The 25,609-nt window shown below is 43.9% G+C and overlaps 1 protein-coding gene across 6 annotated transcripts in view; it reads right to left on the reverse strand.

Moving 5' to 3' along the window:
• Positions 1-2,940: 2,940 nt before the first annotated feature.
• Positions 2,941-25,609, reverse strand: part of Vcf2 (VCP nuclear cofactor family member 2) — a 58,659-nt gene continuing 35,990 nt past the window's right edge. For 4 of the 6 annotated variants that reach the window (XM_006256808.5, NM_001402344.1, XM_017602280.3 and 1 more), the window contains exon 3: positions 18,001-19,019. In XM_006256808.5, the coding sequence (XP_006256870.1) occupies positions 18,783-19,019 (237 nt within the window). In that variant the 3' untranslated portion in view covers positions 18,001-18,782. Of the gene's footprint in view, positions 9,464-18,000; positions 19,020-25,609 lie in introns of those variants that run through there. The other 2 variants (XM_063279692.1, NM_001408891.1) reach the window with 2 other exon arrangements.

Below are 25,609 nucleotides of genomic sequence, written 5' to 3' on the forward strand. Positions count from 1 at the left end.
AGTAGTTCTTTGCACACAGGGCCAAAAGGAACTCCCCATCTCTGCCATGAGGTACAGTGATAATGACCTGGATTGTTGGATCTAGTTGTCCTTCCTGAGACTGTTCACTTGGGGAGAGGTTCCAGGAGTACTTAGGGGTCCGTCTCTCAATTGTTTAAATAAGATGTCACAAGTCCATATGTTACACACATATGACCGCTGTGGTTGAGCATGTGCCCCATTAACACTCGCAGGATACAACTGTTGTCCTCTGAGTAGCCTAAGCTACTCAGATGGTGAGATGCTTAGAGGTGGAGTCACAGGGTAGTGGTGAAGTTCAGTCTGTCTGGCCCTCACAGGCCTTTTATGGGTGTATGTGTTGTTTCTCCGGGTGTCCTTTGTGAGTAGATGCATGTCTGTATATGGGTAGGGTAAATACCTGCATGAAAGTGTGTTTTGCTTCACGTTCCATAAATCCTTCAGGAGTTGGCTACTTTGTTTGTAGAGACAGTCTTTTGGTTTGATGTGAAGCTCATGATTAGACTGGGCCTGCTGGCCTGTGATCCTACCCAACCCACCCTCCAGTTAAGGCCTCACTGGATCTAGGAACCTGAGGGCAAGCCACCAGGCCTAGCTTTCTACCATGAACTCACTTACTCCTGTTCCTGCTGCAACTTCAGTGTTTGAGCTAATACCCCAGACCTTCTCAATGGCATTGTATAGATCAGGCTTGATCCTACACAGGGCTGGGCTTGCTGTCTGTACTGCTGGCGGCTCATCCATGCAGGTGCCTTTGGGGATCAATATTCCAAAAAGGGAGGGGGTGGGTAGCACGAATTGATCTTGGAGGGCTTAAAACAAAACAAAAAAGCATAGCCACAAATTTAGGAGAACATAGAAGGTTCCTTGGATCTGGGAAGAGCTAGGGGTGACCGTGATGAAAAGACATTGTATGAAAATCTCAGAGAACCAAAATAGAGAATTTTCAAGGTATCTGACAGATGTCATGACCTGTCAGCTTCTAGCTCATTTCTTATCTCAAATGAGTGTGCTGTGCTTTGTCCTATGTACGTCTACAGTGTCTACACCTATACCGCTTGGGCCTCTATCCTCCAAACTATGACCTAAATGAGCTATTGAATGAGTTGTGCCAAGTGTAGCCATTCATTCCTGAACCAGAGTTTCCTTTGGAATGAGAGTCATCATTCAGTAGGTGTTAATGCCAGGGCGTTAGCAGTTAGAGTATGTTTCTAACGTCCAGGGTGCAAAGCTTTTCCTCTGGTACTCATTGAGAACAAGAGTTCTGGGAAACAGTACTCATTAAAATCTGAGTTTTGTGCCAGGCAGGATGGTCATCCCACATGTCTCCATGCCTTTCAAAAATTGGAGTTCAGTTCCTGGAAACCATATGGTTTGTGGAGAGACCAGACTTGCAGGTGTTGGCCTCTACTACTTAGATATGTGTGCCAAGTCATGGCACGTGTGAATACACAAATGCGCAGTTTTAAAATGTAAGAAAAGAATCAGAAAAAATGGAAATTATGTCTTGAAGGCACCTGACTTCACATTACTCAGGGAAGACTCCTTGCTCAGGTTCCCAGGGGCTGAGGAATACAAGGAAGCCAGTTTGGAGAATGTTGCTCGCTTAAAGAATACGTTTCCCTAGCCAAGCAGGGAGGCAGTGAAGGCGAAGCTACAAAAATGGTCTCACAGGTAGACAGAGAACCCAGGAACTCCTTGTTGGTGGCCCCTTTCTTCCTATGTAGTTGCACTCTACTCTCAAGTGTAATGTCCCATCTTGTATCCCCACAAGTGATTCAGTTGAAAGAAACAATATGTTTCATGTCCCTCAGAAGCAAGAGAGCCAGACACACACAAGAGCTGGTTGAGGCCCTTGCTTTAAGGCTGTTTTTTCTTTCTTCTTCATGCTATTTGGAATAGGCCTATAGGGACAAGACTGCCCGTTCAATAAGCTCACCACTAACTCTGCTTGGAAGTGTTGCCCCCGTAGTTGCTAGGAAAAGGTGCCCATCATGTAATCAGCAGTCCCATTTGGTCAGTTTCTGTATGAGCTCAGAAAGCCAGTAATATTATAGGACATGCATGGGTCCCCGGATTCACTGTCAGACTAGAAGACTATCAAGGCAGCAGGGGAGGCCTTTTGAAGGCCTCACACTAATATTTCTTACTTTGTCCTCTTTCCTGGTATCCTTGTTTTTGGTGGCTAATGCCTAGATTGCCCTGAAGGCTTACTCCAGGAAGGAGAGGCTTTTCCATGCATTATGTACCCAAATGTCATAAAGAAAGGAACTTCACTAGAGTCTGAAGTTACTGTTAAGCAATCTCATTATCCCTCCCCCAACATCACCATCTGTGTGTAAGGTCAAACCTCAGACCAGTCACAGTATGCCGGCAGGGAATGTAAATGTTGAGGGCCACCATATCCAGGGGCAAGAAAGCTGTAATCCCACTAGAATGCTCTTTGCAAAAATGTCATTGGTATCTTTCCATCCCCTTCTGAACAGTCCTCAGTTCACCCTGTGCCCTGTGCTGCATGGACACAGCAAAACAGTGTGTACCATGTGATTTCTCTCTATATGGGGATGGTTGCAGGGAAAGATTCGTGTCTGAAGAATAGCACCCATTGATTGAATTGGCCCATGAATGTTTGCACTCAAAATCAAGGTAGTCATGAAGAATGGAATTGAGAATGATGGGGAGCATGGAGTGAGAGGGGACTCGGGGGAGAGGAGGGAGGGGAAGCTGCAATGAGGGTGAAAAGTAAAAAATTAGTAATAATAATAATAACAAAAACATTAAGATGGGGATCTACACAGGAAGCTAGCTGATGTTGACCTCTGGTCTTTACAGACACACTCCAAGATGGGATTTCTCATAATTATATACACAGGAAACATATACTAATACACCATAAAATAATGATAATAAACCACAATGGAATTTATATGTGCCATATGGAATAGTATACTTTCCAAGTTTTATTTTCTTCATTTTAAAGATGAAACTCAAACTAGGTCAACATTGATTTGCTTTACTAGGTCTTCTGGATGAGAAAAAAAAAACAAGTTGTTCCAGTTTTAGTCTGCAACAATATAACAAACTCTCATGAGCTTTTTGGCATTTTGTATCTGCTAACATATTTTTTGGTCTCAAAGGAAATACATACAAACTATTTTAAATATTTTGTTATTTTGAAATTACTTCTGAAATGATTATGTACTATTTATAAACATTGTTTACAAAAATAAATTTTGTTTACAAGATATTACAAAAAGAAAAGGAATGGAAACTGAGGTGGTGTGATGGTTCTAGCCATCAATCCTGACATCCAGGAGGCAGAGGCAGGGAGATCACTGTGAATTTCTTCCAGGTTGATGTACATTGAAAATTCCAACATTGCTACAGTTGCACAGTAGACAAGTCCTGCCTCAAAATACCAACCAACCAACAACAACAATAAAAAGAACAATCAAAGAAATACTGGTGGAGATTGAAGGCAGATGCCTGAGGTCTCCTATCCCATCCAACTACCTTTTATGTTCTTTAAGCTTGTTCCAACTTGCTTTCTCTCGTACCTAGATAGTCACAATGGGTCATGTATCCCCGTGTTGCTGCTATTCACACTTTGGCCATGTATCCCTGTGTTGACATTCATACTTGGTCATGTGCCCCTGTGTCACTTTTCACATGTGATCATGATGTATTGCCATGTTGCTATTCATACTTGGTCATATATCCCCATGTTGATATTCATACTTGGTCATGTGACCCTGTATTGATATTCATACTTGGTCATGTGTTTCCATGTTGATATTCACACTTGGTCATGTATCCCCATGTTGATATTCATTATTGGTCATGTATCCCCATGTTGATATTCACACTTGGTCATGTATCCCCAAGATGGTTCCATAATTGGGGCATTCCTGTTGGGTTGACAACATGAGACAAGTGAAAGTGGTAAGATTTAGCACATGGTGGAAGACAGGCAGGATGCAGTGGTACACCTCATCATGTCCTCTTCAGGAATGTACATAGTGTCTGGCCACCAAGGTCAATATTTTCACCTGAATCAGTACGTTATCCTGATAGCAACCAATTCCATCTATACCCCCATTTCTTAATTTTAAGGACAACAAACCTTGAACGTCCATTAAAATCTGAAGATCCACTTTGAGCTTCTGCTTGTCATACTTAGTTTACCCTATCAGGTCAAACTTCAGGACACAAGTGTGTGATGATTTTACATGGAGCACATTTCAGCAAGCTTCACCGACATATACCTAATGATAACCAATGACAGGTTTTTTCACTGAATAAAAGATATGACCATTTTTAGGTGCTACACACAGTGAGGTAATCCAATACACACATACATACACATACACACACACACACACACACATATATACATATACATACATACACACACACACACACACACACACACACACACACACACACACACATATATATATATATATATATATATATATATATATATATATATATATATGAGCTTTTTAGTTTGGCTTGATTTTTGCCAAGCTCAGTTAACTTGGCATTACATCCTAAGAGAATACATGGTGTTTGAAATGTCACAATTTCCTCTATTCTCTGCCTTAATTAGTATGAGGGTGTGTATGTGTGTGTGTATGTGTGAGTGTGTGTGTGTGTGTGGTACATTCTCGAATCTTCAGAATCTCTTTGTCCACCCATCATATCATGGACACTGAGAAACACTCCATTTTAGCACCTGCATACAGGCAACAGGGTCATCTGCACAGAAGGCATAGCATCTGTGGCTGGGGGTCAGGGCTTCTTCACGGTTTTCATCACCGTGAGGAAACAGACTAACCAATCTGCATGCTCTCACTCAAAACCAATTGCCCCTGAAACTAGTGGCCAGAATCTATGTCCGCATCCTCACTGAATTTACTTCTCATAAGCAAGCCCAGAGGATCTTCAGTAAACTGCCAGTATTGAGGGGGCACTGAAACTGAACATGATCCCTCAGGCATTCTAGGCCTGGATCCTGCAGAGCGAGGCTGGTCATGTGACGGTCTCCAAGAATCCTGGCTTTTTTCTACCTGTAACCTAGGCAACCAACTACATTCCATCCTGTTAGGAAAATCTTGTTCTCCCAGGTTATTGATGGAACAGTGGTTTTTGAATGAGATTAACCACCCACACCTGTGCCACCATCTTCTTCACAGGATCCTCATGGGGCTGTAAGCTCAGTCACATTTATGACACACAGATCTCCACCCTCTCCTGAGAGAAAATCAGAATGGTGCAGTGGCAAAATGTATCTCTATTTCCAAAGGGATGTGAGAGGTTGGCAGTATGCAGACCTAGAGGCAAATTAGGTTGAACTGATGAAAAGTATTCTAATGGCATCACCATGACAACAGTCAAGGCATAATTAGAATCGCTCTTGTAGCACCAGCTTTTAAAGGTGCTTGCAGTGTTGAGAGCAGCAGAGCAACACATCTAAGATACTGAAAATTGCTTATGAAGATGCTGCCTGCTACGTTGTGAGTGTAATAATCACATCCTGGTCTTCTCACACAGGCAGCACCCCTCCAAAGAGTGTGAGGCCAGAAATGAAGCACACCAGGTTGGGGACTTCATTACTCAGAAAGAGGAATGATAGAATTTGAAGGTCAAATGCGATTAATTAAAATTGTTCAACCCATGCCTGGGAATCCAGGGAGGCAGGTGAAGTGTCTGACATAAGCACCTGAGGATCTGATGTTGGATTTCCAGCCTTCACTCAAAGCCAGGCCTTGAAGGACACACCCATAATCCTATTGCTGCTAGACAGAGAACCGAGGAATCCTGGGACTAGTACTCTATCAGATGAAGCCAAACTGGTGGGTTCCAAGATCATACAAAAGATAAATCTATACACATATGATGGGAAGCAACAGAGGAACACACACAGAATCAACCTCAGACCTATACCCACACAGGCGTGGCTGCCTATACTGGCATACACACACTCATACAGGGCACATAGAATAGTTTAGCTCAACCCCCTGGAACAGGGTTAAGAAATGCAATTAAAGGAGGTAAAGATGAGTAGTCAGTAATTATTGTCCAGTGAGATTACCAGAGAGTGCTCAAGTTACCGGGGTGAGGGGTGGGTGTAAAGAGGGTTATCTAATCCCCTTAGAGGGCAACCTGTTAGGGTAAGAAAAGAACAAGGGCAAAAGGCTCCCAAGCCATTCCAATGAATGGGACAGAGTTCTTGGCCAAGCTCTCAGTGTTCTTATCCAATGTAGGATGAAGTTTTCTGGGGGTTGTGACAATTGAGCTAACAGCTGAGCCTGAGCCAACATGCCAAAGGTTTCTGCCTCCTCAGGACAATGGAGTCACAGGGGATCCTGTTGTTGATTGACGTGGCTCCCTTGAGTATACAACAAGGTGGTTCTGGCCTTGTTGACTGGTTCTATGACTATCCTCCTACGCTATCATCTAACTCTGAAACTTTCCTGTCATGACTGAAGAGGGACAGGTATGGATGCTGGGTACGGAGGGGATATCAGGAAGATCACCAGGGATCTGAAAATGTAACAGGAGAAAAACATGGCACTATTTCAGAGAAGGACTGTTGAAAGAAACAAAGATAAGCATTGCTGTTTCAAAAGGAGAAATAGTACAAAGTGACCAGGCAAACTTAAGTGCAATGGAAATTTAACCCTTCACAGTCAGACAATGTGTTACAAAACTCACACTGTGTAATGCAAACCAGTTGTCTCCAGTAGTGGAGGGGAGATCACTGCTCAGTTTCTTTACCTCACAGTCTCTGACAAGACCACACTATGACATTCTACTTAACATAAACAACAGGAGGCAGGCACTCACAGAAGAGAACCTGCTATCACAGTTGGAACAGGGGATTTCACGCCATCTGGTACAAGCAGAGGGTAGCTCATCCTTGAAACAAAGCAAATCAATTCCATGTCAGAAAAGTTAAAATACACATGTACACCCTGACACACCCCTTGGGTCAGAGAGGGGTAAGGGATGCCCTGTACATAGCCTGCAGATCAAAGGGCATGTGAGGATGAAGGTGTTCCCTTGTTACCTAGTACACAAGAGGCTCTGCTTCTCATGGCCAAATGGCCAGGGAGAAGGGTTATCTTGCCAGGCAGCCTTTACCTACACAGTGATCAAGGCATCGAATAATTGGCAGGGATGTGTTTCAAGGCCTCGACCAGCTCCCTCTGTCAATCAGAAGCTATAAATGGGTAGTGCTCCCAAGCTATGGTGAATAGCTGCCCAGGATTGTAATTCTGTCCACTCAGAAGTAATAAGATAAAATGAACCTGAAGGTTAAGAGCACGTTCCCTTTAAGCACACATGGATTTCATGTTCCCACTGCAGAATGGTTGCTATGCAACAAACTGGAGCAATGGCCAAGTCCAAAGTTGACCAAGCCCACACTGCTACCATAACACCATGTGGCACACAGGCAGGTAAATTGCTGTCCCTTTGGTAATCTACCTAGGGGCTAATTTCTGCACTCCCTACTGATCTGTCCGATGTTCAGAGTCTTTACCAAAACTAAAATCCAACAGCACACACAGATAACAAACACTCCCACTAATAGAATTGGATAGAGCATTTGCCACTTGTGGTCATTGGCCACTAAAGGAACACTTGAAGGACAGCTGCACAGCCCTCCCCAGCTTCCAGTTAATAATATGCGCATACCCAGGCCTTGGTTATATATAGTGCCACTATGGGAAAAGATGGGATTGTAAAGTAAATCCCTGCAAACATTCACATCTAACCAATTTCTGAGGCCATAATGATGTACTCCAAGCCTTCCTTCAGTACAGTCCTTATCCACACCCCAGACTGTCCATGCTGCCCCTAGCAGGCATACTGGAGCTTCTAATCTCTTTGCCTTCTCATCTAAAGGAAACTACGGCTTTCCTGACCTGCCCGAGTGTCTTTAAATTGTCTTATTAATGAGATGAAGAGCCAGAGGGTAGGACTAGGAGGGAAGATGATATAGTTCTGCAGTTCCAAGTCAACTTCTGCTTCACAAATGATTGAGTAAACACGTGGGAAACTCCTGCACTGAGCCACCATTTGGTATGCCTAAGGAAGACAAGATCTCTTCTTCCATGAAGGTTCACACCGCTGGATGCTTTACCCACTTCAGTACATTGGGTTGCTGCCTTAAGACTGAATTCCCTGGCTTCAGTTTCTGGAAGCTGCAATTGAATCTCTCTCCCTCTCTCCTACCCACCACATGCATCACAAGGTATGTAGTAATCCTTCTTGTGGGGACACTCAATAAACTGACATCAAGAAGCCATGTCTTCACACTATATACAGATATACATGTGGTATTAGCTCTTTTCAACAAGAATGTGGAAAAGGTGTTGAGCTCTAAGGAAAAAAAAAACAGCAAAACCTCTGTGTATGAATCACATCAAATGCATTTGGGGATCACTGGTACCCAGTTTTCTTCTGTATAGGCTAACACGCAGCACCACATCCAAAAAGGCATGCGAAAAGACAGGCAGGATAGTTGAGATCGTTCCAAGGACAATTCCCATCATAGCACAAGTGTTGGGACTTATCCAGTGGCAGTGGACTGCCTTGACCTCAGAGGAGTCCACACCCCCGAGATAGCGATGCAGCACCTTCTAAATGCATTTTCACATTTATTCTTGGGAGCCAGCACCTCAGCCTTCTTGCATCCTCTACTTGAGCATCCTCTGGAACATCTTCAGGCTTTCCTGCTGTCTCTCCAGCTGGCAAATGTCCTCTGGCTGCTGTTGCTGCCGAGGCCCCTCTGGCAGGGGGCCGGGTCTGTTGGCTCCCAGGCTAAGGGTGAGGCCATTGAGGCCCTGCACCAGCATTTCCCACGAGGGAGGGTTGGGGGCTGTGTTCCTCTCCCCACTCATCTCAGCAATATTCTGCACGTGGCCCTGGCATCGAAGCTGATTCTGAGCTCGATCACCTGAGGGAAAGGCTCTGACATCCCTTTCAAGCAGGTAAGGTGCCAGGTGATCCCGGTGCCAGCGTCTCGAGTGCCTCAGGAAGACTTTCTTCCTCTGAGGAAAGCCCTGCTTCTCCCAGTACTGCTGCCACAGAGCCGCCTTCTCCCGGGCCTGCTGCTGGAACAGCCCCTCTGACAGAGTAGCAGGGACACCTGAGCTGGGGCTGGGGCTGCTGCTCAGGACACTGAGGCCCATGCTTAGCTTTTCTGAAGAGGAAGGCTGAGGGGTTGCCGGAGCATCTTGTGAGCTCTTCACAGTGGCTATGCGGGAGGGCACAGCAATTGACATTGGATCCCATTTCTGCAGTGGATCCATGGGGGTCTAGTCTGAGATGGAGGCCACACTGAGCCCTGGTCCCACAGGAAAAGTGAAAGTGGAGGCTTGTGGAATAACTAGGCGAGGGCGAGTAGGGATGTGTGCAGCCAGGAAAAGCCAGACTGTAACAAGAGGTGAGAAGAGAAGAAAGAAAGCTCATGATTATTCATCTCACTTTGTTTGTCCCTCATTTTCGAAGTGGGCCACCTCCTAGGCTTCTTCTGAGGGTTACATGAGATGATACATGTCCAGAGAGCTTAGCACAGGGCAGTGTACATCAACAGCATCTCTGGCACAGATGCAACGTCTTGTCTGACAGCTCATGAGGAAGGTATCATCACATGGTAAATCACACTGATTCTCACCTCTCTTCTCCCCAACTCTCAATGGCAACTCTACTGCAATGTATAGACAGTGATAGTCATTCTTCATAGCAGTGCTCACATATATCTGCAGGACAGGATCTTATGGGCTTATAAGGAGTTGTACCCTGGGAGCTCGCCCATCTCTAACTTTTAACCTCACTGATCACTGGCTTGCATGCCATCCTAGAATCTGCTCAGTTACCTGTATGAACTATTCCATGACATGTACGAATCAGAACCAAATCTCCCTCTTTGTGATAAGAATGCAAGGATACTGGCAGATGACTTTGACTCTGGGGTGGCTCCTTCCTGTGTGCCAACATGTGATCTTAGGCAACAGCCTGAAAGTGGCCAATCCTAAAATTAGTTGCAGACAGGTATTTTCTGATATGACACTGAGAGCTGTGTACTGATCCTCATTTTAGTATGGTTTCTCCTTTACCATGTAAGTTTCTTGATCCACCCATCCATTGGCCTGTGAAGACTATTTTGGTCTTTATTTTTGCTGAAGTTCATTTTTGCATTCTGCAACTAAGGTTCATCATCCTTTCAACTTGTACCTGCCAACTGCTTCCCCAAGGCATGCCTGATTGCTGCAAACTGCTGCGTTACACAAAGAAGTCTCCTCATCCACTGAACAACAGGAAGGTGAAACACTGGGAATAAACCAAAAGAGGGTCTGAATGATCTGGGGATGGGAGGCATCAGGGACACAGGACAAAAAGCCAGTGGTCACTCAAGGATGGAAATATAGTTGTCACACCTCTGCCTGCAGATAGCAGCATGGTGGATATGACCAATCAAGCTGTGTCCCCAGTAATTATATGTCAAGCACTGTTGACCTTTCTCCCCGAAGCAGATATCTCAGTTCCAAGAGCAAACCATCCCATCTGTGTTTCCACTTCTGTAAAACTAACCTCAGTGTTTCCTGTCACCCTATGCTATCCAACCCAGAAGACACTCCAGGGCTAACACAGATCACCTCCATGTACATGGGTAGGTAAAATTCCATGACCATGCAAGACAGAAGAGAGGCGACACAAAAGTGTAGTGGCATTGCTCAGTCAACCTGCTTTCTGCTCTTGTGAGATGAATTTGGAAAGACAATCACAGGACCATGCAGGCTGGAGCAGCCAGCTTCAGGAAGGCTACCTCACACTGCTAGGGCATGGGGAACTGCCAAAGAAAGACACATTTCATTCTTGGTCACCATTTTTGGGGAGATCAAGGTAAGCTAGCTACTGCATGGGTGTGGAGAAACTGCTTCTAAGGAGAAGATAGTTTAAAAAAATGTTAGTAGTCAGTGCTACAAGTCAGCTGTCAAATATCCAAGTTCATGAGCTGGAGGATCAGGAAATGCAAAAGCAGAGAGACATAACAAGTGAGGGGTGGGGAGACAAAAAATGAGGAAGACATTGTTGAAAGGGGGGAAGGCAGGATGAGGAAGAGATTGGAGGGGAGGAGACTAGTTCCACATTGTCCATCAAAGTCATAAGCACATGCACCACTGCCCCCTTAACCTAGACATAGCTTTTGCTTTTCCATCAGTCCCTGAAGAAGTCCCTGGCCAGGCTGCAGGCTCTGTCCACTCACATTATCTCTGTACTGCAAAGAAACCCTTCTCACAAGTTCTGCAAGGTCCCATCTGTCAGAAAGATAGTCATTCAACAACTCTCAACCTGACAAACCCTGGGAGTTGTGAGCATCAAACGTGATCACCTTTAACAGAGGAAGAGGCTGGTTTCATTGAATGGAAACAAGGGATGCAGAAAGCCCTCTGTTCTCAACTTTACTGTATGATATTGTGAGAGGTCGGCCATTTCTTTGTGTGGATGCCCATGTGAAAGCTCATCTTTGTGGATAGACTGCTGACACCATCGACCCTGTTGTGTGACAGGCTCTGATTCACACTGGAAAGCAGCTCTTTGGTGAAGGCTCTCACATGCCTTTCTGTGCTCAGTAAGTGATACTCGGAGGCAAGCCCAAGTGCACTAGGGCCTGAGCTGTGAATCCACATGCATCCCTTATTTTCTAAAGGGTAAACAGTTGGACGAGGTCATTGCTGCACACACAAATATTTGGTCTGGATGCACAAACAAAACTATATTCTCTCTCAGGATCAGGTACCACATGAACCAAACAGAGCAAGCACAGGATACCTCATAAGGCTCTTCAGGAAATAACCTTTGCATTGCCACTCAGAGAAGGACAATGGGGTCCTCTGGGATAACAGTGAGGAATATAGACTTCTGGTTAAAAGGACAGTATGATTGAAGGGTCTAAGGTATGGGTCAGGGTACCGCCAGATGAGCCTAAAATGGTTCCCCCCTTGACCCTGATAGATGAAGCAAACCTTTTGGAGAAAGGGTAAGGATTTGGGCACATTACCTTTAAAGTAGTGGCCAGGCTTCGGGGGATTGGGGGGATGGCAGGCAGCTGAGAGCATCCCAGTTCCTGCCAGGCATCCCTTCACTTGTACTTGTATCTTGCACTATTCTTCTCAAATGGGTTCTAGCCAATGTTTCCATAAACGTGTGTACTCAATTGCACTCAACATTCCAAAGCTTGGAACAGAATAATGCCCTCAAATTACACTTTTATGAACTCAATGGCACCTCCATATCTCATCAAGCCAAAGGCTGGGAAGGCAATGGTGTAAGTGAGACAGTCTGTTGGGACAACAGTGAAGCTGCAGCTTAGTGGGCAAAATCTAAGTTGGGTGTTCTAAGAAAGAACGTCATAGTGACCATGTGTTGAGGGTGGATCAAAGGAGTAAGAGCAAGCTAGAGAGCGGTACAGCTAATGGGGCAGTAAGATTGTGGTTGAAATCTGCATGTTGGGGAGGACTGAGATCTTCAGTTGGAGACCTGGTCGGGGGGAAGATAAGTCATGTGGCAGAGAGGAATTCCAGGCTGGCCAGGTACGGTGTGTTTGATCCTTCTTGGCACAGACATATCCCTCAGGGCTGGGGCATTGGATATCACTAGTGAACAGAAAAGATCATCAATGACTATGCCTCAAGGAATCCTACAATGCAAATGCCAGGTTTGATGGTTTGGATAAACTGAGAAAAAGGCAAAAGGAAAGTAAAATACAGTAAGTCACATACCTAGGCCATCATTTAAGAAACGCAATGTTGCAGCAAAGTCCTACCTCAGTCTTGCCCCTTAGTCCAAGAGTCATGTCCTAATGACCCACAGTTCTCTTGCCTTCAACAGTTGTTACCCTATCCTGGAAGTCTGGTATTGGCAAAAACTGTCTGAGTAAGATAATGGAACTTCTGTGGCCTTGTAGAATATGTGAATGACCTTCATGTACTTCCCTTGATTAAGTCAACTACTCTGCCACACACTGAATCTTCTCCAATCTTAAAGCATAATATGTCCTCAAAGTAACTCATTGTTCTGTGGTCAGAAAAGATAGATTCTTTATTACTAAACATTATTATTATCTTTCTCTTATGTTATTTCTTTTTAATATTAAGTTCAGGCTTCACTTTTAGTGTAGCTTGGACTGGAACTCAGTACATAGCATAAAACCCTCTCAGAAGCGTAGTCACATTTCTGCATCTGGCACCTTGGAAATTAGAGGAATTGGACACTGTGCCTTTTGAATATGCATAGATGGGAATGTATATGTCTTTGGCATTATGTGTGTGTGTGTGTGTGTGTGTGTGTGTGTGTGTGTGTGTGTGTGTGTAAGTGTGTCCTACACACTTACCTATTCTCAGATGCAAACTACATATGTACAAAATTTGCCAATGGATTGATTCTCATGATGAAGCCAAGGCCTACCTCCAACATCTGGTCCTTTTGTCTTGACTTCCCAATGCCTGGAGATGGGCAAATTCATATCAATTTGCCTGTCCTTAAAACCTAAGATGCCTAAGTCTTGATCTCAATGTTTCGAACATGGCTCTCCCAATGTTGGGGACTACTTGCTCACTAGTAGATTCTTTGTTCTCTGCAAAATCTATACCTTTCTTGACAGGAATGAGGATATTCTGACTAAGAAAGGGGGGGGGGAGGGGAAATGCCTTACTACACTAGATCTGAGCAGTCTTCTTTAAACTCTGATAAAATGCTTGAAAAAATGATCTTCAATGGCTCCGCACAATGTAAGACCACAGTTTAGCTTTATAGACTCCTGGGAACAGCAGATTTTGACAAAATGAATTCATCCAAGGAAACAGAGAAAGCATATCTCTGGACCCCAGTTTAAATACCCTCAAAACTTGCCTCCAATTATTGCATGCTTCAATGTGAAGTGCCATGGCCCATGTGCCAATAGCAGCTGCTTAGGCAGTGTTCTTGCCTCACACCTCGTGTGTATGTCTGCCTCTTGAAATTAGAGTTCAAGTTGGAGGTTAACTAGGCTGATGCCTTCCTAATTCATCTTCCCTCTGATGATGCCAACATAGAAAGGGGATCCTCATGGTAGTTTCATACTGTGTCACTGACATGTCTAGATGCATGGACTCTGGAAAAAATGTGCTGTAATCAGTGTGCAGCTCTTAGCAAGCACATCTTTCAATGTCCTTGGGTCTACCTGCAGAGCAATTATGGGGCATACCCAAGGACCAGAATAGACCCACAACAGTATCATACTGCACACAGTCCCCTTCACGGCTGGATGCTGCCAATCATTGCAGGATACTGTTCCCAGTGAAGTAAATATACCTGAGGCCACACAGAGAACTGAGAAGTGACTAAGGATGTGTCAAGTCTACATCACCAGTGAAGGCCTGTGGAACCGAGATCAAGACTGACCATGCTTAAGAAGAGTGGTGGCTGGGCTTGAGAGATGGCTCAGCTGTTAATGGCTAGGCTCACAACCAAAAATGTAAGAGTGGTGGCAAGGTCATGGCCCAGTTAGGTCACAGGGATACCACTACATCAATTTCGGTAAAGAGGGTGTCACCAAGGATTATGGATGCACGTGTTCAGTTTCAGTAGGTAACTTACCAATTTGTTGTCTCACCGCCTTCTATCTTTCCACTAGCAGGAAAGAACCAGTCTGATGTCATACTTACATTGACTCCTGAGAGACAAAGCACGTATCTTTCAATCCAGTGATGGACAACTGAAACGTTTTCAGGTATATGCATATGTTTACTTTTGTCTGTATGGAGTATCAACCTGGGACATGGTAGGAATATGCTACCACTGGACTACATTTCCAACCTTGATTTTTGACTTTTTCTTTCAACATAAGGGCTCAAAACAGGACACTGGCTGTCCTTGAACTCAATCTCTAGCTCTAGATTAGAGCTGTGATCCTCTTGGTTCACAACATGGACCTCTTTCCCTTCCAAGAGAAGAAATAAACACAGTACTCTTTCTTCCAGGAGACATCCATCAATTCTCTGCTCTTCATCTTAAGCATCATTTGCCTGGTATGCCCCATGGTGGCTTGAGAATTGGCAACTAATTCTTATGTTGTCTGTCACAGAAAAACTCATGTACAAAAATACAGTGACAACCTCTGTGGTAAAGGCCAGTCAGTCATGACTGTACCAGTAATGGACCTCTTTTAAAGACAAGAAGTTGTGTGTTGATTATGCACCCGGTCACTATCACACTCTCTTAAGGAACCTTAAACAATACAAAGCTACATGTCTGAGAAGCACATGTTGGAAAGAGTGCTTCCTTTCCACCTCAAGTCTTGGTTCATGTGATTATTTATTCCTTTCAGAGGTCATGCTGGCCACAGTTTGCCACAATTAGTGCCAAGATGCAGAGCAGTCTGTAATCAGAGTCAGCTGCCCTAGTAGGGGGACACAATCAATATGTTTACACTGCTCTCATGGGAAATGGGCATATGATGATGATGTAGAAGATGGGACAAAAGTTCAGAAAATCCTTCAACATCTAAGGTTTGATAAGGGCCCAAAGTGATCTTTGCTTCAGGCTGTTCTGTGTTGTGGTCAGGTAGATAAAGGGTTGTGATATGCATCATCCAGGTGAATCTGAATCTTCTCAAGCAAAAATCACAGTTGAACCCAATACCATCTGCCAGTGTCCAAGGGGAGAATTCACAGAGGACAGCTGAGGAACTCTACAGTGAGGCATTGATATGCCATTCTGGGAGAAATACACAGGCACAAAAGCAACTCGGTGGCTCCTTAAGACGGTCCAGCAGTCATTCAGTGGCTACAACATGGCCACCAGACAGTTGGTCCCTCAAATTCCTTCTTATTTACTTTGAGACAAGTCATACCTCTTATCTAAAGCCATGAAAAGACAAAGACATCATTGGTAGAGGTGCTGAAGAGCCCCTGTATCAAGTAGTAACTGTGGATGAAAGGCCATCAGAAGAACAGGGAATCCAGGTCAGAGTTCTTGACTTGAAGATGAAGGGAGAGAGAGTAGTGAGAAAAAATAGATGGAGAGAAAGAATGGGCAGAGTACAGAGGTAAAAAGGAGAGTGGCAAGTCATATAGGAGACAAAGAAGTTCCTAAGGTTCTAGATCTATGGAATGTTCTTATACTTGTGAAGGTCTCACTGAGCTCAATCAGTGCCAAGATACGCAATGCCAATGAAAGGGTACTTCCAGCTCTAGCTTCTAGACTCAAACCTGCTATGACTGAAAAAGCCAATTTGTAGTGGAGGATAGGGAGGTTGGACAAAGTGGAAAAAACTTCAAGTCTGGTATTACTTCTCAACACTTAGGTGCCTTAAGCTCATCTTGGACTCCTGTCACCTCCTTTAGGACCTCATGGGGCAGGCAGAAGACTGGATATAAGGTCCCCTTGCTGCATGCAACTTGCAAAGCTCACACTTCTTCTATATAAAGGGGTGAGGTATGGAGGTGATGGGGTCATAGCAAATAGTAGGTTATCTCTAGAGGTAAGTTAAGTCCTTACTCCCTGCAAACCCTATCTCTCCTTTGATGAAAGATTCTTTCCTTGTTCCATGTACTTGATTCTTCGGTGGAAAGAACCCCTTCTTTCCCTTGCTATACTAAGAACTACTTGTACTTTGGGGGTGGGGTGTGATGAGCAAAGCTCCATCTCTCTAATCAAAATTGAGATCTTTTAGGACATAGGCTGTTTATAAGGTTAAAGGAGTTTTACAAGGCAGTAAGGGGATGACATATTGTATTGACTAGGATAAGAGATTTATACTGCTGAAGGAGGAAGATTTGTATGAGTTTAAGGCAAGCTAGAGGAACAGAGGCACTAGACTTGCAGTATGGTCACATGGTAATACCCTGACTTCAAAAATAGAAATACATTTTAAGAAAGGCCAGATAAAATGACAATGGGATTTCATCTTAGCATAGGGGAGGCTAATACAGGTGAACTTTCTTGTGGTCAATGCTATCCTGGCCTACACAGAAAGTTCAAGGCTAGCCATAGGTAGATGTGAGGAGAGAGGGAAAGAGAGGGAGGGAGGGAGGGAGGGAGGGAGGGAGGGAGGGAGGGAGGGAGGGGGAGAGAGAGAGAGAGAGAGAGAGAGAGAGAGAGAGAGAGAGAGAGAGGATTTCTTACACTACATGGGTGCTAGGGATAGTACTCAGGTTGTCAGGCTACTTTGGTGGGCATGTTTACCCACCAAGACATCTCACCTTTATGACTGTGGTTCTTACACATGGTATATTGCCTGCTGGAGATCCACCCTACCCTTTGCTCATGGACTGTGTTGGGTGAATGCAGGTTCAGATTTCATATAGCTTCTCCTCTTTATTGTTTTGTTGTTCACTTTCCTGCTACAGAGAAAATGTTACCCATGGCCTGGTTCACTGTCCCCTGTCTAAAAGGCTCACGTCTTCACCTGAAGACTTGACTCTGACTTTGGAGTCAATGGCGATTACAAAACTGTGTAGAGCATGGAGTTCATTTGCAAAGACTCTGCTTAGCAAACAGTTGAGGCCATTCTTTTCTCAGTAAATGTGAAAAACAGTTGTAGGACTCAACAGCCACAGGACACAAGGTCTGATGCCTTCGGGTTCCTTGATTGGCAAGAAAATATGGACATTACTTAAGTGTGCTGACAAGCTGGTCTGGCTGCTCAATATGGGTAACCACCATGAAAGATCTGTCACTAAGGGGCACTGCCTGTTTCTTCTAATTGTACCTCAGCTCACCCATCACAAGCCACATTAAATGTCCTAATAACTTTGCCATTCTGAGGTTATGCCATAGGCTAGGCAAGCAATGCTCTACTGGCCCATCCAGTCCCACACCTCTGCATGGATTATGATGACTTGAGATGCTCTCCTTCCCGTGAATGATTCATTAAACAAGTGGACAGTCACCAACCCAGCTTTACAATACCTCTCAAGACAGATATCATTTGCAATAGCTTAGATTTTATCGACATTAGACATAATAGATAGAACTGTAAGAGACAACACAGAAGCAGTAAATATTCAAATTTTGTGCTTAAGACACAGCATTGCTATGTACTTCTCTGAATTATAAGTGCTTGTCACAAGTCTGAAGGGCATACACAGGAGCATTAAAGGAAGAAGGCTTCTCCCTTGGAATACAAAGAATGCAGTTACCAGACACAGGCTTCAAGTTCACAGCCTAAATGGGCTGACATTTGCACCAGTATAGGGAGAAAAGGATTTCTGTAGATGTTTCCCTTCCAAGGATCAGCCCACATTCATATCAGAAAGAGAACATACCACCCACATTTCCCCTCTTGCCAATGCTCATTACTGATTTGGTGTTGGGTTCTCCATTGTTCGTTCTTTTACATTTCAAGGAAATACACACAAACTTCTTCAGGCCACTACATTTTTCAAAATAAAGAAATCACTTTTTAAAAACAACATTTAACGTGGACACCCTAAATGAGCAACTTGGAAACCAACCTGAATTGGACCTATAATCCATTCAGTCTCAGGAGAAGTCCTCATGCTGCTATTTTAACACGAATAAGACATCAGACGTGACAGGAAACGCATCAAACTGTCATGAATGACCCTTTGAGATTGTAGTAGTGGAGCAAAACAGCAAAACAATACAATGCCCATTGACCTTTTACTGAAAAATACAGACAAAAGCCAAGACCGATTTGCATGAATGCCATTGATTTTATAAACAAAAGAAGGATGCCTAGGCCTTCATGTCGGAGAGTGTCCTCTCTGCTGGAGGCTGTAGAAATGAGCCTCCTTCAAGATGTTGTTAATATGCGAGTAAGGATCTTGGTCTTGGCACACTTCATAGTCCTCCTCTTGGGAGAACTCAGGGATATTGGAGTCTAGTTCAGCAGTGCTCTGGTTTAAGCTGTTCTCTGGCACTCTCTCACGGTTAGGATTATTGATGTTGGTTTGGTTCCTTCTATTGTCACTGCTTGTCGACTGGAAGAAAGACAGAAGGAGGATGGCTATTATGATACTGTCATCATTTCCTGTGCAGCTTGAAGTATACTGGCATCACAGTCTACAAAAGACTTCACAGTCAATAATATGCAATCATTTGGGCAGTTCATTCCCTTCTGATAGCCGCCCTATTGGTGAAGAGGGGTTTAATAGCACCCATTTGACAGAACAGGAAAGAGGTCTCCAATGGGCCCAAAGGCCAGTCCCTAGGAAGTGTCAGGAAGCAGGTTCAAACAGGGGCTCTCTTGCTCCAAATCTCCGCACATATCTGTTGGCTCACCTTGTACCATGCATTCCAATTACCTGCTTCAGAGAAGTTCCCATCTTCTGTGATCAAGCAGCAATCACTTCTGCCAATTGGGGTAGAGATTGGGCCCAAAGCAAGTAAGATGAATGCAATTCCAAGTGCCAATGTGACAAAGAAATGATGGGAAGTACTCCATTCACATATAAAGGCAAACATGCTTACCTACAAATAATGGATCTTTCCCTACTTATCTGTGAGAACAGACAGATGTGCTCCTCCTACAGAAATTCAAGGCTCCTCTCATATCTTGAAATGTCTTTGATATTTCTAATAAAAGCTATAAGTGACAGATCAGCATTTTTGATGACTAATACCCATTGGTTTCCTATTTGTTTGCTTATTGTAGTGTGTTTTTGTGTTTCCTCTTAAAATTGTCTTTTCTTAAAATAACTTCACTCTGACATATTGGCCATATTATGTGAGGTCTCAAAAACAGAGTCATATTCTGGAATTCTATAGACCAGGGATGTAGACTAGGGATAGTAGAATGATTTCCTAGCATGCTTGGGACCTTGGGTTCCATACCTTTAGGTACAGGAACACACGCTCATTCTTACATACACATCAATGTCTTTCTCTCATCAGAGGACGTGCTCACAAGGAATGCAATCTAATTAAAATATTGAATAATACTGGTTTTTATGACTTCGATATCCATCAGTCCCAAAGGTAGCTTTAATAATGACTGAAACAAAGACATCTCACTATTCTCAGGTCATGTGAAGCTCCTCAGCTCAGTACATCACCTACAAGTATCAAATAACAGTATTCATGCAATGAGACTCATGCATTCCGAGACTGGCTATGAGAGACACTGAAGCCAAAGAACCTATGTGTGAGTCTGGGAAATGGAAGTAGATTTAAGGGCTACCTACATGTGTGAAAGTGGTTTCAGAAGAAACTAGAGAATGAATATCCCTTATAAGTCCTACAGCAAAATTCTACGTGTAGCACTACATTTATTTATTTACTTATTTTTACATGTAGCACTATTACCATATGTTTTACTTACAAATACTCAAAGACCATGTAAGATAACACATTGGAAGAAACCACCTCGTATACATTCTGGGTTCCCTTATAGATTTCCTGGTTTGTTTTGTTTTTGTTTTTGTTTTTTGGATTTTTTTTCCGGACTATATTCTGAACAATATGGCCATGGGAGGAATCATCACAAATGACAGCATATTTGGTTTGCACTCTGTGTTGTGAAGATGATAATATTATATGATGAGGGGTATAGTCAGTAAGGGCTGAGGACACAGTAACATTGGTAGAGAGCTTCCCCAGCACACAAGAGGACTGTGTTCAAACACCCAGCACACCAGGTACTGAGCAGCACTCTTACAAAGCCAGGTGGATTAGGAAGATCAGAATGTCAAGGTCATGTCCTTCTTTAGCAAGAGAGCCAGTTTAAATTGAACCAATTGAGACTCTGCCTGTGACATCTTATAGGAAACCTCATAGTCCAGAAAGAAATTCTTCAGAATCACTGGGAGGACGAGTGCATGACCAGCCTCCAATAGATGATTGAAACATAAGTCTGTGGTATAGAGACATCACTACAACTTCAGCATCTTGAATAGAGATGATCACAATCACAAAATGGTTTTTATAAGAGAAGTTACTTGCAGGGCATGTGAGCACATACCTGTGCTTGCAGCATGTGGGAGGCTGAGATAGGAGGATCTAGAAGCCAGTCTGGATTACATACTGAGTTCCAGGCCCACCCCAGCTATGTATGAAGAACCTGCCAATATACAGAGACAGACAGGCAGACAGGCTTACAGCAGGTAGACAGGCAGGCAGGCAGGCAGACAGACAGACAAGAAGAAAAAAGTGACAAAGACAGAAATCAATATTAAATTTAATCAATCTAAATCAAAGAACATCTACTAATTAAATAGGGTCTCCGGGGCTCCAGTTGCTAACAAGGCTGATAAAGTTGTGGTTTTGCTAATAGAAAATGTGCTTCCTGATTTCTCATGGGATGTCTGTATTACCCAAGCAGTTTGGAAATTTTGACGTGTAGTTTGTACACATCAACAGGAATAATTCACTGAAAAAGTATCTTTATGTTGCCTTAGTTACTTTCTATTGTTCTGAATGCACCTTGATGGAGGCAGCTTATAGAAGAGTTATTTGAGATCTATAGATGCAGAGTGTAGGTACACACCAAGACTACCATGGTGGGTAGTTAGACATCAAGATCACCATGATGGGCAGTTCGACACCAAGACCACCACAGTGTGTATGTAGCAGCAGAAAGGCTGGCATGGCACTTGAACAGGTACTGAGAGTTTAGAACTTGAGGCACAACCATGAAGCAGAGGTGGGGCTGGGGGGGGGAGGGAGGGAGGGAGGGAGGGAGAGAGGGAGGGAAAGAGGGAAAGAGGGAAAAATGGAGGGAGGGAGGGAGGGAGGGATGGAGGGATGGAGGGAGGGAGGGAGAGAGAGAGAGAGAGAGAGAGAGAGAGAGAGAGAGAGAGAACACGAGCACTAAATAGGAATGGTATGGCAAGGGCCTATGAGACCTCAAAGCCCACCATCAATGATACATGTCCTCCGACAAGACCACACACCTCCTAATCCTTCCCAAACAGATTTAGTAACTGAGGATCAAGCACTTAAATCCATGAGCTATAGAGGTGATCCTTATTCAAACCTTGAGATGGGAAACCACTATTTCATTTTGCTGAAACCTTCACTTTGCATCTCATGTACAGCAAATGATTTATAGACAAAGAAAGATTCCTTTTGTAAGTCACTAAACAAACAATGCTGCTAAAATGCCAATGAAAATCTCTGTTGAGACTCAGTTCCCCCTCACCTCAACAGGAGGATTAGAGAAAAGAACTATGTGGCTGGAAACAAGACCTTGGGAAGAGTGCTTAATATGCTTCAAAGTAGCAAAGACAGTCTACAATTTTTTTCTGGATCCAAAATCAATCTTAATCTAATCAAGTCCTCCCAGTCATAAAGCCTGGGCTCTAATGTTCTAAGAGAATGAACTTCAGAAAGAATTCTTGAATTAAAGACATGTTCATGTGTGGGACTAACTGGTAATTTGTTTATTGCTTGATTGAAAGGTGTGTGTTTTCACTGCCTACACTGCTCTTTGTAACATAAACATTTACACATTCCTACACCTAACTTTCAGAAAGACAAGTTCTTTTGCCAGAATACAAAGACCTGAAATGCTTCTAGGTTGAACAAATCTTCATCGACACAGCTGTTTCTTAGCATGTCCTGACTGCTCTTAGAAACATCTCTTCAGAATGCCTGCTCAAGTACAAAGCTCACACCTTAAAAAGGAAAAATAGAAAAGGGAACAAAATGATTTATTTGTCATGCCATGAGGTACAGGCCTTCAGTCCTAGCACTGGGAGGCAGAGGAAGAGGCAGAGGAAGAGGCAGAGGCAGAGGCAAGCAGATGTCTGAAGTCCAAGACAGCCAGGGGTACATAGAATAACCCAGTCTCAAAAACCAAACACAAACAAAAAGACTGACTGCTTTTGTGTGTGTGGGTTTATGCTATATGCACCATGTAAGGAGGAGCCTCTGCAGACAGAGGGTGCTGGTTGCTCTCTGACTGGAGTTATGGGTGGATGGGAACCAACCAATAGAGATGTGAGGTGCTCTGAAACAGAAGTTTATATTCCCAACTGCTGAGACATTCTTCCAAACACACAAAGCCCAGTCCTGACACTCTGCACTTTGAACACAATTTAACACTGTACTGGGTAGTTTTGTGTATCAGCTGGACACAAGCTGGAGTTATCACAGAGAAAGGAGCCTCCCTTGAAGAAATGCCTCTATGAGATCCAGCTGTAAGACATTTTCTCAATTAGTGATCAAGGTGCAGAGGGCCAATTGTGGGTGGTGCCACCCATTATGAGTGTGTTGCTAGTCTCCTGGGTTCTTATAAAAAAGCAGGCTGAGCAAGCCAGGGGAAGCAAGCCAGTAACCAGGCACCCTCCACAGCCTCTGTATCAGCTGCTGCCTCCAAGTTCTTGCCGTGTGAGTTCCTGTCCTAACTTCCTTTGGTGATGAACAGCAATGTAGAAGTATAACCTGAATAAATCCTTTACTACCCAATTTGCATCTTGTCATGATGTTTGTGCAGGAATAAGAACCCTGACTAAGACAAGCAATTGCTTTGAGCAAGTCCTTGCGGGTCCACACACACTACAAAATAAGGAGTACATTTATGAAGATGCTGGGGAAGAAGTCTTACCATTCAAAATTTCCAAGTATGCTTCACAATGGTGATGTAGGCTCTATATATGTGCAAAGGCAAGGCTGTATTTGGTTCAAGGTCATCATAAAATTTGCATATTTACTTCCGAGCTAAAGAAGCTGTAAGAACAGCATGAAACTGCTATAGTTCTATTTGAGGATGGGCCACAGAAACACCTGGGGTGGGGGCTTCTTTCTCAGCTTGCCTCCCAGCCTACTTACCTGGGCTGCACTTGTGGGAGAATGCTGGGTAGGCACATGTCCTGCCAAGGCCCAACCAATACAAACAGTTGCTTAAGTGTTTACTAACCGAGCACAAATCTCAGCACATCCACAATGGCGCCCCAGCTGGAACTGACCTGAACTCTTTCTCCTGGAGGATTAGCTTTCATGAGGATTGTCCTTCATGAGGACAAGTTTCCAAATGAGGGAAGCAACCAACAGTCCTACCCAGCTGTGATGCCTGTGAGCCACCACAATGATCAGCAGGGTACATTAAACCTAAAGGGGCACTAGTGGCACACATGCCTTGGTGTTAACCTCTAGCTCTTTACTCAGCTGTCCGGACTTCTCAAAGGACAGGAAACATGCCTAGTGCAGGAAACCTAGCAAACTACCCAGGGATAGATAGATATATTAAGGAAATTTGGAATAGAATCACTAACTGCCTGTTTACCAAACATAGTCCCTAATGGCATTCTAAATATTTTCCTTATACCCACTGAGCAGAACAGTCCTCAGGCCACATAAATGAAATAGCTCTTCATGACAGACCATTAAAGAAAACTACCCCTCATCAGAATGGAGAATTGTGGAGCCCAGCCACAATTGATACAAGAAACAATTGTTAGAACCACAGGGTCATAAACTGTGCTGTGGGACTGTGTCTCCTACGAATCTTAGAAGGTACACCCATACAGTCTCACTACTATGAGTGCCTAAACGTGAACTGAAGAAAACAATCAGAATAGGCATGCCAAAGTGAACAGGGAATGCCCAGGAGACCTTAATGCTGCAAAAGAACTACAGGCAACTACGAAAAGCTGATGAGGTGAGATGAGAACACACCTACTGGTCATTTATACCAAAACTCCATCCTCAAAACATACATAAAAGTAACACTATACAGACTGGGCAGCTGACATTTTTGAGTGAGTGAGTGAGTGAGTGAGTATGAGAGAGAGAGAGAGAGACAGAGAGACAGAGAGAGAGAGACAGAGAGAGAGAGAGAGTGTGTGTGTGTGCGTGTGTGTGTGTGTGTGTGCGTGTGTGTTTGTGTGCGGTCAATAATGACAATGAGAATATGAGTTAGTGTGCAAGAAAGAAGGGTATATGAAAGGGCCTGGAGGGAGAAAAGGGAAAGGTAAGATGATATCATTATACTATAATATCAAAAATAAATAATTAAAAGAAAAAAGTCTCCTGCATAATACATTGCAGGATGGGAGGCACACTAACAGGAAGAGTATGACTACTGGGGAGAACAAGAGCTCAAGAAGGGTGAGGAGGATTTCAAGGAGCAGTCAGATGCTGCTAGGGTGAGGGTCTGTGCCCTTGGGAAATTCTTGAGCCATGGATATGCAAGAGAAAACATGTCAAGGACAATGGGGGGCTTGGCTGTTGTGCTGAGAGCTCTACAGGAATGGGGTGTCTATCTGAGCTGGACAGACGGATATCCTAATGGATAAACTGCAGAAGAAGACAAGAGCACAGAGGCCACCCACACAGTTTTGCAAACTATCCAGAACAGGCTGTGCAGGTCTTGATTCTGTTGGCAGAAACACAAGGGACAATCCAGTGATGCCCAGAGAAGGAAGGAAGAAGGAGTTGATGAATTCCAGATGCACAAGATCATCCCACCTCTACAGAAAATGCTTGGTAATTGAAATATTTCTGTCCTTTAGGTTGGCAGGCGCCCCGTACTGAGTTCTCCCTTGTAAGCTATAACAAAGCAAAGTGGAAGATACCAAAAGTAAGATGGTGAGCAGCTATAAGAAAGTAGATGCCAAAGGCTAGGTGGCAG

The sequence above is a fragment of the Rattus norvegicus genome, chromosome X (assembly GCF_036323735.1).
Source record: "Rattus norvegicus strain BN/NHsdMcwi chromosome X, GRCr8, whole genome shotgun sequence".
In the NCBI taxonomy this organism is placed as follows: domain Eukaryota; kingdom Metazoa; phylum Chordata; class Mammalia; order Rodentia; family Muridae; genus Rattus; species Rattus norvegicus.